This window comes from Tiliqua scincoides, chromosome 3 (assembly GCF_035046505.1).
Source record: "Tiliqua scincoides isolate rTilSci1 chromosome 3, rTilSci1.hap2, whole genome shotgun sequence".
Lineage (NCBI taxonomy): Eukaryota > Metazoa > Chordata > Lepidosauria > Squamata > Scincidae > Tiliqua > Tiliqua scincoides.
Genome location: NC_089823.1, coordinates 155,631,409 through 155,650,487, shown reverse-complemented (window position 1 = coordinate 155,650,487; position 19,079 = coordinate 155,631,409). Strand labels below are relative to the sequence as shown.

General features: G+C 43.7%; 1 protein-coding gene across 1 annotated transcript; it reads right to left on the bottom strand.

Annotated features, from left to right (window-relative positions):
- Positions 1-6,450: 6,450 nt before the first annotated feature.
- CISD1 (CDGSH iron sulfur domain 1) lies at positions 6,451-14,570 on the bottom strand. The gene is made up of 3 exons (XM_066620712.1): positions 14,460-14,570; positions 7,590-7,795; positions 6,451-6,867 (listed from the first exon to the last, which is right to left on the bottom strand). The coding sequence occupies exons 1-3, from the start codon at positions 14,488-14,490 to the stop codon at positions 6,778-6,780; spliced, it is 327 nt and encodes a 108-aa protein (XP_066476809.1). The 5' UTR covers positions 14,491-14,570; the 3' UTR covers positions 6,451-6,777.
- Between the last annotated feature and the right edge of the window lie 4,509 nt (positions 14,571-19,079).

Genomic DNA, 19,079 nt, shown 5'->3' with positions numbered 1-19,079 from the left:
CAGCACCTCAGCCCCAGGCTCGGCCTCGGTCTACGAAGCCGCCTCCTGCAGCGCCTCTTGGAACGGCCCAAGAGCCCAAGCCTGTGCCTATCTACTCAGAAGTAAGTCCCATTAGAGTCACTGGGGCTTACTCCCAGGAAAGGGTGGATAGGATTGCAGCCTCGGGCCTAGCCACACTTGCCTGGGAGTAAGCCCCTTCACTATAATGGGACTTACTTCTGAGTAGACAGACACAGGATTGGGCTGCAATTCTATCCACACTTACCTGGGTGTAAGCCTCATTCACTATAATGGGACTTACTTGTGAGTAGACAGGCACAGGATTGGGCTGTAAGACTGCAGTCCTTTCCTCACTTAACTGGAAATAAGCCCCATTCACTATAATGGGACTTCTGAGTAGACATGTAGGATTGGGCTTCAGGGTGACAGTGGAGCTTTTTATTACTGAAACAAAAGCTGGGTCAAAAGATGTGAATTGAGATTATAGCGAGGAAGTGGTGGGGGGAAAAAAGACAGTCTGCACATGTTCAGAGGCAGTAGTTGTAGTATTTATGTTAAAACATTTATATCCTCTCTTTTTTACCAGAGAAGCGATGTAAAGCAGATTAGCGCACAAAGAATAAAACAGCGATCCTGAACATGACCTAAAAACTCCACACTATCATTACAACACTCAGCCCTACCTGTACTGAATAAGGGCCCAAGAAAAGGGAACACACCTTCCCTCACCTTATGGAGGTCTCTGTGACTACACCCCCACCAGAGGATACAGCGCATGCCACACTGAATGAATGAATGAATGAATGAAATGGCGCATGCCCTAATGAAATGGATTTTAACCAGGCTTCTTTGGTGTAGGATAAAGGACAATCTCCAAGGATACCTCATAAAGTTAAAACACCGCAAATTAAGTTCCATTATCAAATAGTAGTGTTTTACCTGAAACATGGATATAACAAAGAATGGCATCTAGGTATTTATAAATACCTTTCCCCACAACATTTTAGGCACAGGCAGCCCTTTTGCACATCTGTTCAACAGCGTACACAGGTGCACTCTTCCAGGGATGGGCACTCAAGTCACACAGAAACATATTTTTTGGCCATTCAAGTCACGGACTGTGGGGCTGGTTTCTAAAAAAGAATTGGGGCTCAAAATGATTCAAGTCCTGATCCTCTTTTGTGTGTGTGTTCTTGCCTACGTTTTTTCCTGCCACTTCTGCCTCACTCCAAAGACCTTGTGAGTCATCCAGAAGCCAGACTTCAGCCCCATGAAAGCAGCAGACATGGTGGGAGGGTAGGTTTTTTATTCCAGGTCCAAGCATTCTTTCCCAGTTTCAGGATTGCTGGGTGATAGCAGCAAAGATTTTTTTAAAAAGCAGGGTCATGATGATGAAGGCTGCAGTCTCTGCTAGTGAAGTACCAGTTGCATAAAGGTCTTAGAGAATCTTCTTTAGTGCTGTTGGCCACAGAGCTGGAGCACCTGAAAATGAAGCTCTTATATAGACTATAGTCCACTTGCTTTTAAGGTGTCACAAGGAACTTTTTCCATTTTTGCCAAAATAAACATAGCTATCTCTGAGGCTGCAATCCTATCCACTTTTACTCAGGAGTAACCCCCATTTACTATAATGGGAGTTACTTCCAAGTAGACATGCACAGGACTGGGCTCTCTGATACTTGTTATAGGAGACAGAGACATGTGTTCCGTTATATCCCTGAAAACCTGGCTTATGCCAAATACTGTAATATATTTGACCACAATTTATCTTACAGACTTGCAACACTATGAATGATTTAATTATCCAGCTTCATAAATTTAAGTCAATGTTGTCAAAGGAGCCAGAAGCTGGAAAGAAATCAAGACAAAGCTACATGCAATTCATGCCCCACAGTAATGTACAAATTGTGCTGCACACTAGGCAGTTACAGCCTAAAGCACAGAAGGTGTGGTACACAATGTTCTGAATATTTAATACCTTCTCCTTACGTATTTTAGAACATCTGCTATTTTCTCCAGAACAGGGAGGGTTCAACATTCAGGGAAGGCTTAACCTGAGCCTGGACTGAGTTTCAGAGCATGTTTAAAGCCTCTGAGACAGATTAAGACACTCAGTGCAGTTCCATCACTGCTGCTTAGCTAGGACTACAAACCAAGCTTCACAGACCATACTCCAATCAAGTCTGAGACCCAAAATAGTTGGTAACAAATGCCTACCAAATCTGTTTTAAAAGAAATCTAGCAGTCAGCAAGACAAGGAGTTATTAACTACCAACCCCAACACCAATATTGTAGTCATCTTGTGCAAACCAAGTTCATGGGGAACCTGTCCACCTTTCTCGGACCTAAAGAAAATGCATGAAGCACACTGGAACCATCCGTATACAGATTTAGAACACTGAAGTTACCTGCTCCCACTTCACTCCATAGCAGAGAAGCATTGTGAATGAAGAAAATTATCCACACCTGCTGATATGAAAATTCCTGAGGTCTCCTTATTTTTCACCTATTTTTGAGCTTAGTCCCTAGCATATGAGGTTCCTGCAAGAGATTAGAATCCTGAAAGGGCTAAATCAAGCAGATGTAGTATCATGTTTGCTCTATTGTTGTTTGATCTTTGCACTAAACTGTAAATAGAACTTGGCTGGGAGCCATTTCATCAAACCATGAAGCCCATCAGAGAGTGAAAGTCAAGGGGCTTGGGAGACCAAGCATCCAATCTCACAAATCAATTTGAATACCCAGAGACTGAAAAGTGGCCTCCTGCTGCCCTGAGAAGTACACCAACCGTGGGCAGCTATCAAGTTGCCAGTCACTGTGAAAAGAACAAAGTAGACAGGACACACAATTCTATGAATTTTTATTTGTAGTTGTCCTACCAAGTCCAATGCGAGCTTAGAGCAAGAACAAATATTCAATTACGAGTATGTGGAAGCTTACTCTCTTGGAATTGTTTTCCATTTGAAAATACAATAGTATGTTCAGCAAACAGAATTGCTCTCAATCAGTTCCCTCCTCATCAGAATGATCTCAATCAGGTTCCACACTCATCTGTGTCAATCTTATCCAGACCTTCTCCTGAAGGCCCCTCTCCACACATGTGTGAATTCCATTCAAAATGTTACCTGAACAAGGTGGAACAGAATGAAATCATGAAGGGGGAAGAGAGCAGCCTCATTAACTGCATGGAAAATGACAAACTAGTGATGAAAATATCCATGTGGAACTGCAATCAACCATTAAAAACTACAATAATTTGTTCTGGCCCTTATTCTCAAATAAGCAAATATAGTCCTAAACAATCTGCAGATCAAGATTTAGCCAGGAACCCCTTCTGTTTCTATGCCTGGTTTCCACAATATTCAATTTGCTCCGTTCAGCTGGATAGTTTTCTGCAAAGAACAACATTTCAGGTTGCTTAGGAAGTGACACAGATAAGATTGCAGCACCACAAGTTCTTCCAAACTATATGTGTGGATACAGCAAGAAAAGGAGTTAGCATTTTGCATCTAAGTCCAAAACATTTGATTGTAGACTGAATGAAAATGCATGCACCATTATCCTCTAGCATTCAGAACGCTAAGGTTCTGTGCTCCTTACCTTAAAGGCTGCTAGAATCATTTGACAAAGGCAAGGATTAGCAAGCATCATGTTAAGCATACTGAGTGCTAAGAGGAAGCAGCATACTCCAGTATTATCAGACATGAAAAATCTAATCACTGTAAACTACACCCAGAACAAACATTGCAAACATGAGCTGTTATATGGTTCAATAACACTTTTCTTGAAGCATGTTAGTGTTGTCTTTCTGCCCTTGAGGGAACTAAAATTCATTTCACTTAATTTAACCAATTTTACCTCGGACTCAAGAAGAGGCAGGAAGCCAGCAGCTTAGAAAGCGTTAAGATTCAGAGTTGCAGTATATGCATGCATGTATCGAAAGGAGTACAAGGCATGAGGTGTTCAGACAATACAAAGACATCCTACATCACAGCAGTGGCTGTCAGTTTGTACCCAGGTCCAATTCAAAGTGCTAATACCTTTAAAACCCTACAAAGTCTAGAGCCACATTTTTATTCATATGAGCCCACCAATGCCCCTTTTCATCTTTTTAGACCTTGCTTTCTATCCTGCCACTGCAGGCCATATGTGCTCCAGAGCACTAGGGACATCTTTGGTGCCTAGAAAGGGGTGTGCATGCATACTCCCACCCCACATCAAGAAGAACAGTGCCCCACGTGTTCCCTCTGAGTCTATAGGCTCTGCAATCCTAGTGACCCTGTGGGAAGAGCTGCCAGCTCAAGAACAGTCCAATCCTCCAGCTACAGCTGGCACCTTGGACCCAGCAGGAACAGACCAAGGGCAACTGGAAAGCTTGAGCAGCTTTTGGCTGAGCTGAAAGTGACCAACTCTTAGCCCATGAGTAAAGACAAGCAAGTGGAGGGGGTGGAAGAAGGAAGGAGATAAAGTTTTAGCTGACATGACTATTTTTATTTAAGGGGATTTAAAAATATCTGGTTTGTGTTGTCTTTATCCTAAACCAGTGGTATTCAAACTGGGGCGTTGCGACGGCCTCTGCCCCCTTAAGGGGCGGGGCAGCCAGGAGACAGGGGAAGGTAGCAGCAAGATCCACAGGATTGCGCCGCTCAGGGGGGCTGCAAGGGCTTGGGTGCACTTGCCCAAGCCTCCTGCAGCCTCCCGAGGGTGCTGAGAGCCCTGCACAACCTTCGGCAGGGCTCCCCAGGTCAGGAAAAGTGAAAGCGGAGCGACTGCACCCTGCTCCGCAAAACCGGAAGCACAATCACTCCGCTTTCCCTTCTGAGGCGGCTGCAGGGACTGGGGTGCACCCTCCAGTCCCTGCAGCAGCTGTCCCTGTGTGCGGGGAGCCCTGCACAAGTGCCTGCAGGGCTCCCCAGGTCAGGGAAAGGGAGAGTGGGGCGATTGCGCTCCGCTTCCACTTTTGCGGAGGCAGAGCAGATCGCTCCACTCTCCCTTTCCCTGACCTGGGGAGCCCTGCAGGCGCTTATGCAGGGCTCCCCGCACACAGGGACAGCTGCTGCAGGGACTGGAGGGTGCACCCCAATCCCTGCAGCCCTCTGAGTGACGAGATCCTGGGGATCGCGTCACTGCCTTCCCCCTGCCGCCTCCTCCCCGCCCCCGCAAAGACTTACTGCGGGTTTCAAACTCCCGGAGAGTTTGAAAACCGCAGTCCTAAACCCTCAAACCAAATATGGGTAATTAAGATTTAGGAGAAACTTCCAAACTGCCAGAGCATATATGCACACACAGACAGGAATTTGGCAATAAAATGTAGTATAACACACACCAGAAGCCCCATGCTTTTCTTTTCCCCCCGCTCTGCTTCAAGTCTTCTCCCCTTTTCTCCTTTCTGCTTTTTAAACAATCAGCCATGATGATAAGTTCAGAACTTGCTGTAATAAGATTGAAAATGGAAAGTCACACCAATGCCTCTCTAGGAATTTAAACTGGCCTTAGCTATTCTGGATTCAAAGCTTTTGAGATTCCTTTGCCCCATTTGGTCGTGTTTTCTCTTTAATACAGGCTTTAAAACTTTGCAAACATTTTTGAGCAAGTACTTAGAAGCCTTCAAATTTTTTATGGTAGGGTCTCTTGTGGCTACATTTCTCAGCATGAGAATTTTAAAACATTTTATATGATGTACGAATGTGGTGCAGTAGCTCCAAGACAATTCTTACAGAAAACCATAAAATGCCATCTTAATAGGCATCTGCAATATTTAAGTACTTATTAAAAATGATTAAGCCACTTCAGATGTATCAAGACACTTTGTGTCAAAAAAGCTTAGATCTAATCTATTGCAACCTAATTCCTAGTATACGATGTTTGAACCAAGTAGAAAATTATTCTGTACCAAGTCATGTAGGAATTTTACTCTTAGAAGTTTGTCTCAAGTTATCCTTCTGCTTGCATAAGAGAGCTTGCACACATAGAAGCAATGCAACAGAACTCTTGCACACAGAAATCTGAACAGAATCTGGACTTTTGCGCAACATGTTACACAAGATATGACCTACAGCACTGTTTTTCAACCTGTGGGTCATGACCTCAAGGGGGTCTCCAAGTCTCATGGGGGCGTCAGCAGCAACCTTTTCAAAGCATGCCTCTTACAGGAACAAAAATGGCTCAGGCTTCACTCTCACTTTACATGATTATCCAGAACCATGATGGAGGGGTGGGGGTCCTGAGAGAGAGGCAGGATTGGGAGTGGACCCCAAGTCTCATACTTCATTAGGCACGAAAAAGACTGAAGGCCACTGACACAGAATTCCCAGCATCTCAGTGCTAGGTAGTTTCTTCCATATGTGCTTGTGGACAGCACAAAGTGTCGTGTTATTTCTGCATGTGTTCCTTGGCTATACCCAACAGTGCTTGTTTAAATAGTAAGGGCCATTTAGAAAACTAGCACAGTGTATTTGAAAATAATTTAATGTATCATCTTTAGTACACAGTTCAGAGTACATTCTAAGGTTTTGGATTGGTTTTGTTTTTTTTAAACACTCAAGAATGTACAGGTCTTACAAAAAATCAGAAAGCCACAAGTACTCATTCCTACCATATATACTGTAGTGTTTAAGCAAGGCAAACACCATGAATTACATATGCTGCAGTGTTCCATATACCACATCTAAAAAAATCTTCAGTGAAATGACTTAAGACTTCTACTTTACACCAATTACAGGTGAGCAGAAGCACCATGACAAGGTCATGTTTCATGGTGTCCAAATTGTTTGCTGCTTATGCATCTTTTCTTTTGATTATCAGAGGTCCAACGTTGTCTCCTGTCTCCTCATTATGCTTTGTGTGGGATCCATCACATAGTGGGAACTGAAAAATATTGAGCTATTCTAAATGCATATTCATAGCAAGACAAAGCAAAGATCAGTTCATAGGTAAAAAACATTGTTTAGCTTATTAGTCTGAACATTTAGCAGACTATTACACAGGGCATTAGAAGGTATTGCAATTCTAGTGTTGCTACAACTAAGATAACGTGCAAATACCACACTTTTAAACAAGTTAGATTTTTGTGACCATTCTCACCCTTCCTACTCTTTGTATCCATTCCATCCCTTCCTACTCAGAAGTACTCTCTCACTTCAGAGGTTAGGCGGGGGACTGCTAGCAACATAGGCTTTTTGTCATGGTGTCCCAGTTATAGAATCCCTTCCTCCTTCCCCAGCACATTCAAAAATGTGATTTCCTTTAAACACAGGGATGTTGCTTCTTTAAGTGCTACTTTCATGATTCAACACCATTTATGATAAAAAGATGTTGTCAATTTTGTCTTGAAATTAGAGTTTGAGGTTGGACAACAAAATGAGAACATACACCGAATATGACATTTACTCTTAAGATGCTCTCTTCTCTTGCAACTATGTAAGATGTTCTCTACTGTAGGAATGATTCTGGAAATAGCTATCAAGGAAGTTAGAACGTCTCCCATCTAGTTATTTCTTCCATTCCTTCATTATGAACTTGAAGCATTTTGATTCTGCAGGGTTCAGTACATATCTTTACAAGTTAAGAGGACTGTATTTTTCTCTTACCGTCTTAGACCTCCAGCATCTGCAGTAGACAGCTTTATCTCCCAAGTCTTCCATATCAAATGCATGAACTACCTTAGGATTATCTTTCTGGATATGACGGTTTACAATAGCATTACAGCACTTGTCTTTGTGGAAAAATTTTTTGTAAGTGAGATACCCAATGGCTGCTGCTCCAGCAGCAACTGAGACTGCTACAATCCATTCAACTGAAAGAAAGACAGAAAATTGTCAATGCCATTCAGGGTGCTTCTATTCAAGTAGTCCACCATTGAGATGCAAGAACTATTATCCAATATGCCTTCCATTTGTAATAGTTTCCTATTTATTGTGTGTTTAGAAAAAGATTTGATCTCATACTTATGAAAAGTCGTTTCTTTCAATAGTCTTCCTATTTATCATCCTAACTTATGTGTTTTTCTTGAAAGGACCCTGCTAAACACATTCAGACTTTACTCAAGTTATACTTCAAGTTTATGCACATCAGTCCTTGTTCAATAAATAATAATAATAATAATAATAATAATAATAATAATAATAATAATAATAATAATAATAATAATAATAATAATAATAATAATAAACTTTATTTCTATCCCGCCCTTCTCCCTAAAGGGACCCAGGGCGGCTTACAACGTATTAAAAACAGATTAAAACATAATTTAACAACAGATAAAAACATATTAAAAACACATTAACAGAAACCATAAAAACAGTAGTCAGATAAAAGTCAGAATAAAAAGAGCATAAAACAGCAGTTCTTAGAGGAATCAGGCCTGTAAAAAACAACTAAAATGTATAAAAGATGTTAAAAAGGCCATGAAGTCAGAAGGCTTGTTTAAACAGCAAAGTCTTCAGGCCTCGCCAAAAAGTCTCAAGAGAGGGAGCCATTCTCAAGTCAAGGGGAAGAGAGTTCCATAACATTGGAGCCACTACTGAGAAGCCCCCGTTTCTTGCCGCCGCCCCACTAGTTTGAACTAGTCCTAGTTCAAACACTAGGACATTACCAGTGATGATGATGATGATGATTTTAGGGGCCCTGTGTTAGTTCCAGGATCAGTCTACTTATTTTATTTTGCATTGTATTGCAAGTGAAGTATGTCATCTAAACCCACACTAAAATTAAACAGTCATTTTAAGGTGACCAGATGTCAACTGACCAAATTAGCAGACATTTTACAGATAACTATTCAAAAGCATTTACACAGCAGCAGAACTTCAATGAAACTTACTTCTTAGTAACTATACTTAGACCTACAATCCTACACATACTCACTTAGAATCTGTAATACATTTTACCATGTCCACACTGTTAATTGATCACAAGAAATTCTATAAAGTCAGAACAGACAGTGAAAATCAGGCTTCTTAGCACCACACAGTCTGAGCCCCCTCGCCCCCAAAAGCCTCTATCATTTTTAGGGCAGTGGTTCCCAAACTGCGAACTGTGACTCCTCAGGGAGGAACAGAAATCAGACAGGGGAGCCACAGAATCCTCACGAAAAACCCACTGCCCTATACAATGTATAGGATTGTAGCCCTAATGGGGAGCCCTGGCCAATGGCCCAGTAGTTCAAGGGAGCTGCCAGGTGAAAAAGTTTGGGATCCAGGCAAATTGGTTGGTTGGCAACCTTCAGTCTTGAAAGACTATGGTATAAGCCTACAGCACCTGGTATTCCCAGGCGGTCTCCCATTCAAGTACTAACCAGGCCTGACCCTGCTTAGCTTCCAAGATCAGACAAGATCAGGCATGTGCATGGTATCAACAGAATATACCATGGAAGTCTTCAGCATCTAGTAAAGCCTGGTTTGTTCCAGCTATAGTCTGAACAAGTCAAGACAATCAGATCAGTTTGACATCATAAAGACAGATTTGTGTTAAACCAGAACAAAAGCAGTAGATTTCCTCTCCTCATGAATGATAGAACGTGTATGAACCTGAGGGTTAATAGTAATACAAATTCATGGTTTAATGTTACATCTGAACTTAAACACAGTATTGGGCCAAGGAAATAATACATAAAAGCACTATAGGACGCAAAGAAAATTGGTGAAATTATATAAGTACAAAAGGTAGTATAGATATCCCACTGAAGGGAAAAGGAGAGAAGTTCTTTGGCACAGGTGCTGTCCAAGTCCCCATAGGGGACTTGCCCCATAGGCATTTTGCCATAGTTTGACAGAGACACCTACCAGAAACCTCAACTCTGTAGTTGTAATGGTGGGTCAGCATTAGGTGGCCTTAGAGATGTGAAGGCCTGGAAACCGAGGCCTAAAATGGAAAAAATTGAAAATTTGGGGGAAAAGAAATTTATACCTCTTATAAAATGTTTTCTTTTCAGGTGAAAAAGTTTAAGATGTCGCTTTAAAATATATCAGTACAACTAATTATATTGCTGCAGAACATAGATCCAAGATTCAAAGTCTGAAGTTGGTGACAATATCATTGATATGGTCTTTGACTGGATTGCTAAAACAATTAGTACTAGTTGGGAAAGTACTTTCAAATGTTTCAGAACATCTTGTGATTTTTGGTGGAATCTGCCAAGCATATTGTGTACGCAACATGGTGGCAAGCAAGGCGTTTGCATAACCAGCCTCCATCTCCTCTTGATTTACACTTCCCTCAGACTCTCTCCATCTCCTGCAACAAATTAACCCATATTCCACAGTTGCTTACAAGATCAAGAATAAAATCAACATGTGAAAGAGAGACAAAAACCTTGTTTGAATCCACAAATTTTCCATTTTCTTTAGGCCATGAACCCAAATGAAGTTTCAGAATAAGTAGCTAAGGATCTTTCATAGTGATCCTAACTACCAAATCAACTTGAGATAAATTCATGTGTTCCACATGCATTTTTAATTATAGAAACATTGTGTGATGGGTTCCTCCAAAAATGAGTTTCTTCCATTTCTGCATAACAAAATATTCTGTTTCCAACCCTAACAATAGAAAACCTTCCTCTTCAACCCCCGTACTACATGTTTTCACTTTGAATGTGCAAAGTACTTAACATGTATTACCTTGATGCTATACTGACAACAAACTTTTATAAAGAAAGGTCATATTCCCACAATGCAACTGGAAAGCTAAAACCAAGAGGGAGTGGCTTCTTGAAAACCATCTTGTGAGAATTCACAGTAGGGGTAAAACTAGAACTGGGAAACTCCTGATTTGCAGCTCAGATCTTCAACCACTGTGTTACACTCAGTTATCATATTACAATGTTAAGAATGTTCTTTTATGTATTTTAAAATAATATATCTTTCTGTCTAATGGGAAAACATTCTTTGGAGTATGTTAAGACACAGCAAATTGTAGTTCAATCTCTAACTTATCTAATGCCTGAATGAGAACATTAATTCTGATGAAATTTCAATACGCAACTGTATTTGGTATATTATCTAACATGCTGTATTCAATGTTCTTAACCCATTTCTGCCCAGCCCGCAGGTGTACACATTTGATCCCTGTTGCACATATCAAATGTTGGGCAGAAATGGCTAAGAAGTTAAAAAGGTTGGCTTTGACATGGATTTTTTTTCAACATGTGTTTCAACATTTTCTACAACATCTGTTTTTTCTATCAACAAAAGCAGCTGTGTACTAAGTATCAAAGGGCAAGATGAAGGGTGGTGGAATGGGCAAGGAACAGCTGATAACAATGGATAAGGAGAGTACATAAGAACAGCCCCACTGGATCAGGCCATAGGCCCATCTAGGCCAGCTTCCTGTATCTCACAGCGGCCCACCAAACGCCCCAGGGAGCACACCAGATAATAAGAGACCTGCATCCCTGGTGTCCTCCCTTGCATCTGGCATTCTGACATAGCCCATTTCTAAAATCAGGAGGTTGCACATGTACATCATGGCTTGTAACCCATAATGGATTTTTCCTCCAGAAACTTGTCCAATCCCCTTTTAAAGGCATCCAGGCCAGATGCCATCACCACATCTTGTGGCAAGGAGTTCCACAGACCAACCACATGCTGAGTAGAGAATAGTACAAAGAGAATACAAAGAGAGAGTAGTACAAAGCCAGAGACAAAAAGGAGCTGCCCTGCCCTTACCAAATATTAGTCTAGTATCAATTACTCTTTCTGGCACTAAGCTCGCCAATGTCTCAGGCAAGGGTCCTTTCCAGTCTCATCACCTGGAACTCTTAAAAATGCAAAGAATTCAAACCAGAAAGACATACAGCACACGATTTACCCATGAACAGTCTTAAAGAAAGCATGATTCCAAAGTCTACTAAGCACTAATGCACAATATTCTAAAATATTATGAATGATAATGTCAAACGTAATGTTTGTGTCAAACGTATGTCAAACGTAAGGTTTGTCAAATGTAAGGAATGTCAAACGTAAGGTTTGTGGAGTGGATATGGCCCACAGAAGCTCTTTATCTGGCCTGTGTGATAGCTGGGTTCACCCAGCACCACCAACAGCTGCTGAGCAGCTAAAAGACATAGGAAAGCCCAATTACCAAGCAGGCCATGCTTTCAGCAGCACTGCTTCTGCTGAGGTTCTGGGATGGGGTGACTATAGAAGGCAAGGAAGAGTACGAAAAAAGAGGCAGACCAAGAGTGGCAAGAATGGGAGAAGCTGCTGATGCACTTGGGTAACCAATTATCATGATGGCCTCCCTTTCACCAGCACTGTTTCTGCTGAGGCATCACTTTGCAGAGCACCTCTGATCTGTGAAGTGATGCCTTGGCAGAAGCAACTCTGCTGAAAGTGTTGCCCATGTGATAATTGTGCTCCCCTGTATCTTGAAAATATGGTCAAAGTTCACATATTTTTCTCTTCTGTCATTTTCAACTAATGAGTTCCTAAGCAAGAAAAAAAAATGCTTATTTCTGCTCATCTGTTTAATGATGTCACTTCCAGGACTCAGCAGGAATCATGAATGCTATTCTGTCCACTCTATGGAATGAGTTAGACATTTATTTATTGAATAATTTATTTAATATTTATTTATTCTATTCTAAAACAAGTTATCATGTGATCCAGCCTCAGGCAATAAATTCACCAATACAGCAGTTTGCCTACACAGTGAAGGCGCTTTGAAGACCCATCAGGAAACAGCTTTGGTTTCCCACAGAGGATTTTTTGTTATTACATCACATGACTGGCAGCCTAAAATCCTAACCTTCTTAACCCTCAACTGTTCACAACCAAGTTATTCTGCATTAGTGAAGTCATTCAGTATGTAGTATTACTTTAGTTTGCCTCACTGTACAGGATTTCCTTGTCTTTCCTCACAACAGAGCATAATAAAAAAGTCAGATGTAGAAGCAAGTTTTAGAGATAGTTAACTTGCCTATGACCAATGTAAAATACCAATGTTAGGACAAAATCTGGGCTCTCCAGACCAGTTTTCAAAGTCAGGGAACAGCTTCATGTCATATCTACTTTTCACATTTATACCACCCTTCCTCCAAGGAGCTCAAGGTGGTGTACATAGTTGCTCCCCTCTTTTTATCCTCACAACAACCCTGTTAGGTAGGTGATGCTGAGAGGTAGTGACTAACACAAGGTCACCCAGGAAGCTTCATGGCTGAGCAGAGATTTAAATTTGGATCTTCCAGGTTTAAGTTCAACTTCCAAATCACCACACCATCCTGGCTTAACCCATTTCTGCCCAGCCCACAGGTGTACACATTTTATCCCTGTTGTGTATATGCAACATTGGGCAGAAATGGCTTAAGTAGACAACCCACACAACATTTGCAGAGCATGCTTCCCTTCTCTTTTTTAGAAGAGTCTTCACACATCATGGATAAGAGACTCCCAGCACACAATGGGACTTCTAGAAAACTGTTAACCCCACTCTTTATATGCACAGGAACTTGAAAGCAACCTTACCTGAACGTAGACCTGCCAACAACACACCAGACATTAACTACCTGGGGGCTGGGAGAGGAAGACATGTGCTCCTAGAGGCAGAACTAAACCTCTCTTTGTTAGATTAAGGATGAGCAGCAGATGAGCCTCAAGGGAGTTGGTTACAGAACATGATGAACATCATCTTCACCCCATGCTTTTAAAGCAGAAGGCACCAAGAAACATAGCCAGAGTCCTATGGAGGTCTCTTATTTGGAAAAAGTTATACCTTGGCCTAGGGTGCCCCAGATTTTCTTTTGACCAGAGTCAAGAGGTTCTTTGCCCTCAACTCCGAGGACACACCTACAGCAATGTAAAACAGTGCAGGGGGGGGGATTTGTTTCCCTCACCCCAGGGCTCAACCAGACAGGTGTAAGGAAGAATAAAGCCTTTTTCCAACTCCTGGAAAGATAAAGCAAGGAAAAAAAAAACCCAGGACCACATAGCTTAGAGCAACAACATCCAAGATCTGCTGGATCAATATAAATAGATTAGAGCAACAATCTTGGCCAGTCACACTTAAAAGAGTAATACAGGACAAAAGGAGTCCAAGGAGGGAGAAGAGAACTTTTGAAGGTCAGTGGGATGCTTTGGGTGCCTCACTGCAAGCCACGTTGGAATAGACCCGCTTGGAATAAAGGCAAATTGCGCCTTAAACCCATTTCTGCCCAGCCCACAGGTACACACATTGGGTCTTTGTTGCGTATATGCAACGTTGGGTAGCAATGGCTTCAAACTGCATTCCTCCCTCCCCAGTTTTTAATGGGCTTCATCGCAGAGTAAACTGAGCTCCTGAAACTGAACGCCTGAGCTTTGCACCACCCCCCCCCCATAACTGGTTGGAAGAAACTGCCATACAGAGCCCCCCCCCCCCGGCCAAGGGCAACAAGTAACTCACTAGTCCACAAGCACCAGCAAGGCACAAGAGGAACTTGCACGCCACCCAGTTGCAAAGGTGCTAGCCCCCCCCTCACCTCACCTCACCTCTCACAGAAGAATTCGACCCGAGCCCCATCTCTTCTGCCCAGCCCCGTCTCCGTTCCCAAAGCAGAGGACACGCGCAGAAAGGTTGCAGCTTTCAACTAGCTGCGCCTGCGCGCAAAGGCTGGACTGGGCTCTGGACATGGCGCGCGCGCGCAGGGGCGCCCGCCTCTGCTCTTAAAGGGGCAATAGCGGAAGGCTCGCGTGGGTGGAAAGGGTGGGGGTCAAAGGAGGCAATGGCAACAGGGGTGGTCCCTGGCTGCAGCTGCACAGCCACACAGAGCTCTATGCATGGGGGGAGGAGGTTAAGTTGAAAGCTCATACACTGGAGGAGATGCATGCAAAGTTCTTCCCTTGCCTCAGTATGGGTTGTCCCCCACTCCAACATGGGGTGTCTCCACAGGTATGCTGAAGCCTGCAGGAACAGGACAAACAGCACCTGTGCAGTGAGCTGGTGGCCCAGGCCCTTCTCTAGGCCAGCGCCTCCTGAGGTTAGCTCAGGGCTTGAGAGAACATCCTTGTGCAATCTGCTCCTGGGCAAGTCCCAAAGTCCCTCACTCAGGACCCAGTCCTATCCCATTTTCCAGTGCCAGTGGGGCATGCACTGCGTCCTGTGGTGGGAAGGCAGTCACAGAGGCCCAAGTCACCAAACATTTGTGGCTACACCAGTGCTGGAAAGTTGGCTAGGATTGGGCCCTCCGTTCCCACTGGCCTTTCTCAAACAAGGGTAGGAGAAGTCAACAGGATGCAAGCATCTGACTGGCGACAGGAAGGAGAGACAACTACCACAATACTCAGTGGCTTTGGGATCCCAGAGAAAGTCTATGCTGTTGATAATATTTAGAGCACAATCCTAACCAACTTTCCAGCACCAACATAGGGGCAATGCAGCTTCGAGGTAAGGGGATAAACATTCCCTTACCTTGAGGGGGCCTCCGTGACTGCCCCCCAACTGCAGGATGCAGCACACGCCGCATTGGCGTGCAACATTGGCCATGCAACAAAGGAGGAGGTAGGAGGCAGGGCCGTAGCTGGGGGGTAGGGAGGCTTTGCCCCCCCCTGAGCCAGCAGTTTGCCCCCACCCAGCATTTTTTCCAAACCTGTCCTCTTTATCTAATCTGGGGTCAGTTGGGGGTGATTTGAAGCCCTTTTTGCAACATTTTTTGTGCACTTTACTCCAATGGGACTTACTCCCAGGTAATTGCAATTGGAATTACAACCTCGGGCTGTGACAAAGACAAACTAGACTGAAGGCCACCCAGGAGGAAAGCAAAAATCAGCAGAAAATCTAACTCCTTCATGCCCTGTAGAAAATACCCATGGCAGAGTCAAAAGAGAAGGGAAGTAGACAGGTTCTAAAACCACCCTGGGCAATCCACAAAGCAGGTCTCACTCAGTCACAGCAAAGACCAGCAAAGAGCATCCCATAGTAGAGCACTAAGCATCCCACAGCACTCTCTCTCACACACACCCAATCACATACACCCTTGATCAAAAAATCTGCAAAAGAAATGCTAACACAATTACAGATCGAATGCTTGGATGGCCACAGGTTCACTCTTGACAGATTTACAAGCAGGCATGCTGGGAATCCAGCATGTGACCCAACAGTGGGAACAGGGCATGGGCCAATCTGGCTTGCATGTCACACAAGTTGCCTTTTTCATCAGTCTACTCATTGACAAGTGTAGTCATTATTGTGCCATCTTTCCTCCAACTGACTATCTTATTCATAATAGCTGCAGAAGCGCCACTTCTCATGATCTGGGGGAGCCTGTCCCCCATCCCACTCAGGAGCCCAAAGGAAAGAAACAGCTAGTGGATGAGGGTGTTGAAGAGTTCCCTTTATTCAAAGACTTGGTCACAAAATAGCACCAACTGTGATGGAGTTCAAGCTTTCATTGAACAGTACCAGAAATAGAACAGCATCTAAAATAGAAACTCACAAGTGGGATTACCAACCACCCTATCTAAGCAGGGCTCCTGCACCTTTGCCAGATATCTGATAGACAGCAGAACAGTAGGTGTAAGTGAAGTCTGGATTCATCTAATACATCACTGTGTAGGCTAAAGATCTTGCAGTATTATAGGCAGGGCGATGCATGTCTCCAGGCTGCCTAAGGGCCCAATCCTATCCAATATTCCAGTGCAGAAGGGGTGGATGGTGCTGCTGTGCCTATAGGGTATGCACTGCTTCCTGTGTTGGGGATGCAGACACAGAGGCCTCCTTAAGGTTTGGGAACATTTGTTCCCTTACCCTGGGGCTGCATTGCAGTTGCACCAGGGCTGGAAAATTGGATAGGATTGGGCCGTAAGGCTACAATCCTATCTACACTATGCTGGGAGTAAACCCCATTGACTATAATGGCACTTATTTCTGAGTGGACATGCATAGGATTGGGCTCTCAATAGGCTACTCACTGCCATCCCTGCTTGCACATGCCTGTATGCACCCCTCCAATGCACAGATGGCAGATCAACAAGAGGGTTCCATCCTCCTTCTCTTTACTTACAAAACACTTGTACTGCTGCCTCCTCAGTCTGCACTTCTTCTGTTTGAAATGAATGGGCACAGGGGATGCTTAGAACCTAGCCTCCCCTGCTCATGCTCATTGCAAATAGAAGAGGGGTGGAGTGGGGAGGCCACAAGCAGCTATCTTTGTAAGTACTGTACAGGGAAGGGGTGGATGGTTGGACAGGTTCCAAATCACCCTGTTGCTGCCTCCTTGATGCTTCATAAGCTCCAAGTAGGCAGGGAGAAGTGATATAGGGCATTTGCAACTTTTTCTTTATCCTTCTCCTTCCATCAGTGCTAGAAGGAGAAGGAGGCTTCCACTGCTGTGATCTCCTCCGAATTGCTTTCAGCCAGTTGAAAAAGGATTGGTACACCCATTGGGAGTGGTAGGCTGGAGAGGACAGGTAAGGGGCAGCGTTTGTTTTTCAGCTTCCGGCACTAAAGAGTTGGGTTTTTTCCTCCCCTTTTTCCAGCCTGCTAGGGTCACAGGGCCCAATCCTATCCAACATTCCAGCCCCAGTGCAGCTGCAATGCAGCCCCTAGGCATGGGAATAAATGTTCCCTTACCTTGTGGAGGCCTCCATAATTACCCTCCCACCATAGGATGCAGTGCAAACTCCATTGGCATGGCTACACCAGGGCTGGAAAGTTGGATAGTATTGGGCCCACAGTCATTTTTGACCTTCTAGCAGGTTCACCATGCTAGCTATCTCTCCTGCAAGCTTGGGGCTAGAAAACATGGCTGCCTTCTTTTAGTAATGTAACCCTCTTGCTCTGCTCTAAAGAAACAACTTGACGCAGCCATCTTGAACAGAAAATAGGGGAGGCTGTGGAGCAGGGTTTTCAGACTTGGACTGAAGGAGCCATCCACCCTCAAGAGTTTAAAAGCATTATACAGAAGTTAATAACTTTAAAATAACTTTAATAACTATCAGGTAATGATGAAATGTTAAGAAAACACCCTGAAATACGTTCAACATTATTTTCCTTCTGGGTTTTTTTTAATGTATCATGTTTCTAGTATGCTAGAAGCATGCTAGTGACTACACTTCCAGCTATTTTGTAGCCAAAAAACAAATGTGACCTATATCTCAGCTGATAGGGGGCACACCATGAGGCATAACTTGCTGGTCTCTTTTCATCCACATGTAGGGCACAAAAGGAGGAACTTTGGTGAAAGGGACTATGGAGAAAGGGCACTTGGTGCACAAAGGGAGTACTTTATGCAAACATCTTGGCCCCCATAGCATACATGGCAAGATCCTTTATTAACCTCAGAATTGTTATTGCAGGTACTTCTTCCTAGGACTCCACAGACAAATGCTCAGGTGGAACCTCCACTTCACCACCCCAATAGGGGAAGCAAGAAAAATACATGCCTGCAGGTAAGCAAGGGATGGGAGGGACTCCCATGCATTAATGCTGTGAGGCTGCATATCTTTCTCATGTCTCCCCCACTACTGATACTGATGCTTCAGTATGGTCAAAAGTGTCTTTGCTATAAACTGTGGTCCAAATCCTAACCAACTTTCCAGCACTGGCATAGCTGTGCCAATGGGATGTGTGCTGCAGTTGGGTGGCACTCACAGAAGCCTCCTCAAAGTAAGGGAATGTTTCTTCCCTTACCTCAGAGTTGCATTGCCCTTATGTCGATGCTGGAAAGTGCATTAGGATTGCGCCCTGTGTGGCCTAACCATCCTCTCCTTTTGCAACAGCTTATTGCAGGAAGTGTCCCCTCTCCCTTGGTGAATGCCATACTCCAACCCTTCATACTGCTGGCCAAATGTTCACGTGGAACTCTTTTGTTTTTCAGGATTGCATGGGGCAGAACTGCAGTTTATCATAGTGTGTCAGCAGAACATTTATCCAGGGGGAAAGGTAATGCCTTGGGTACTGTGCTGTCACCTCCAACAGGGCACCACTGCTTCTACATTTTGGGAGCACCACTCTTCCCCACAAACACCAGGTATGTTTGGTAATGATCCAGAAAACATGCATTACTGGTTGCCTGTTCCTTGTTTCTCTACTTGCACACAGGCATCTGTCCCACAAAGACACTGTGCAGACCCCAAGGGAAGCCTACAGCATGCCTGCATGCAGGGTCCAGT

Excerpts from the sequence above, each read along its gene's own strand:
- CISD1 (XM_066620712.1), bottom strand. The coding sequence starts at position 14,490 with ATGGGGCTCGGGTCGAATTCTTCTGTGAGAG. Across the intron at positions 7,796-14,459 it reads GTCGAATTCTTCTGTGAGAG|TTGAATGGATTGTAGCAGTC; the intron begins GTGAGGTGAGGT and ends TCTTTCTTTCAG. Across the intron at positions 6,868-7,589 it reads GATGCTGGAGGTCTAAGACG|TTCCCACTATGTGATGGATC; the intron begins GTAAGAGAAAAA and ends AATATTTTTCAG.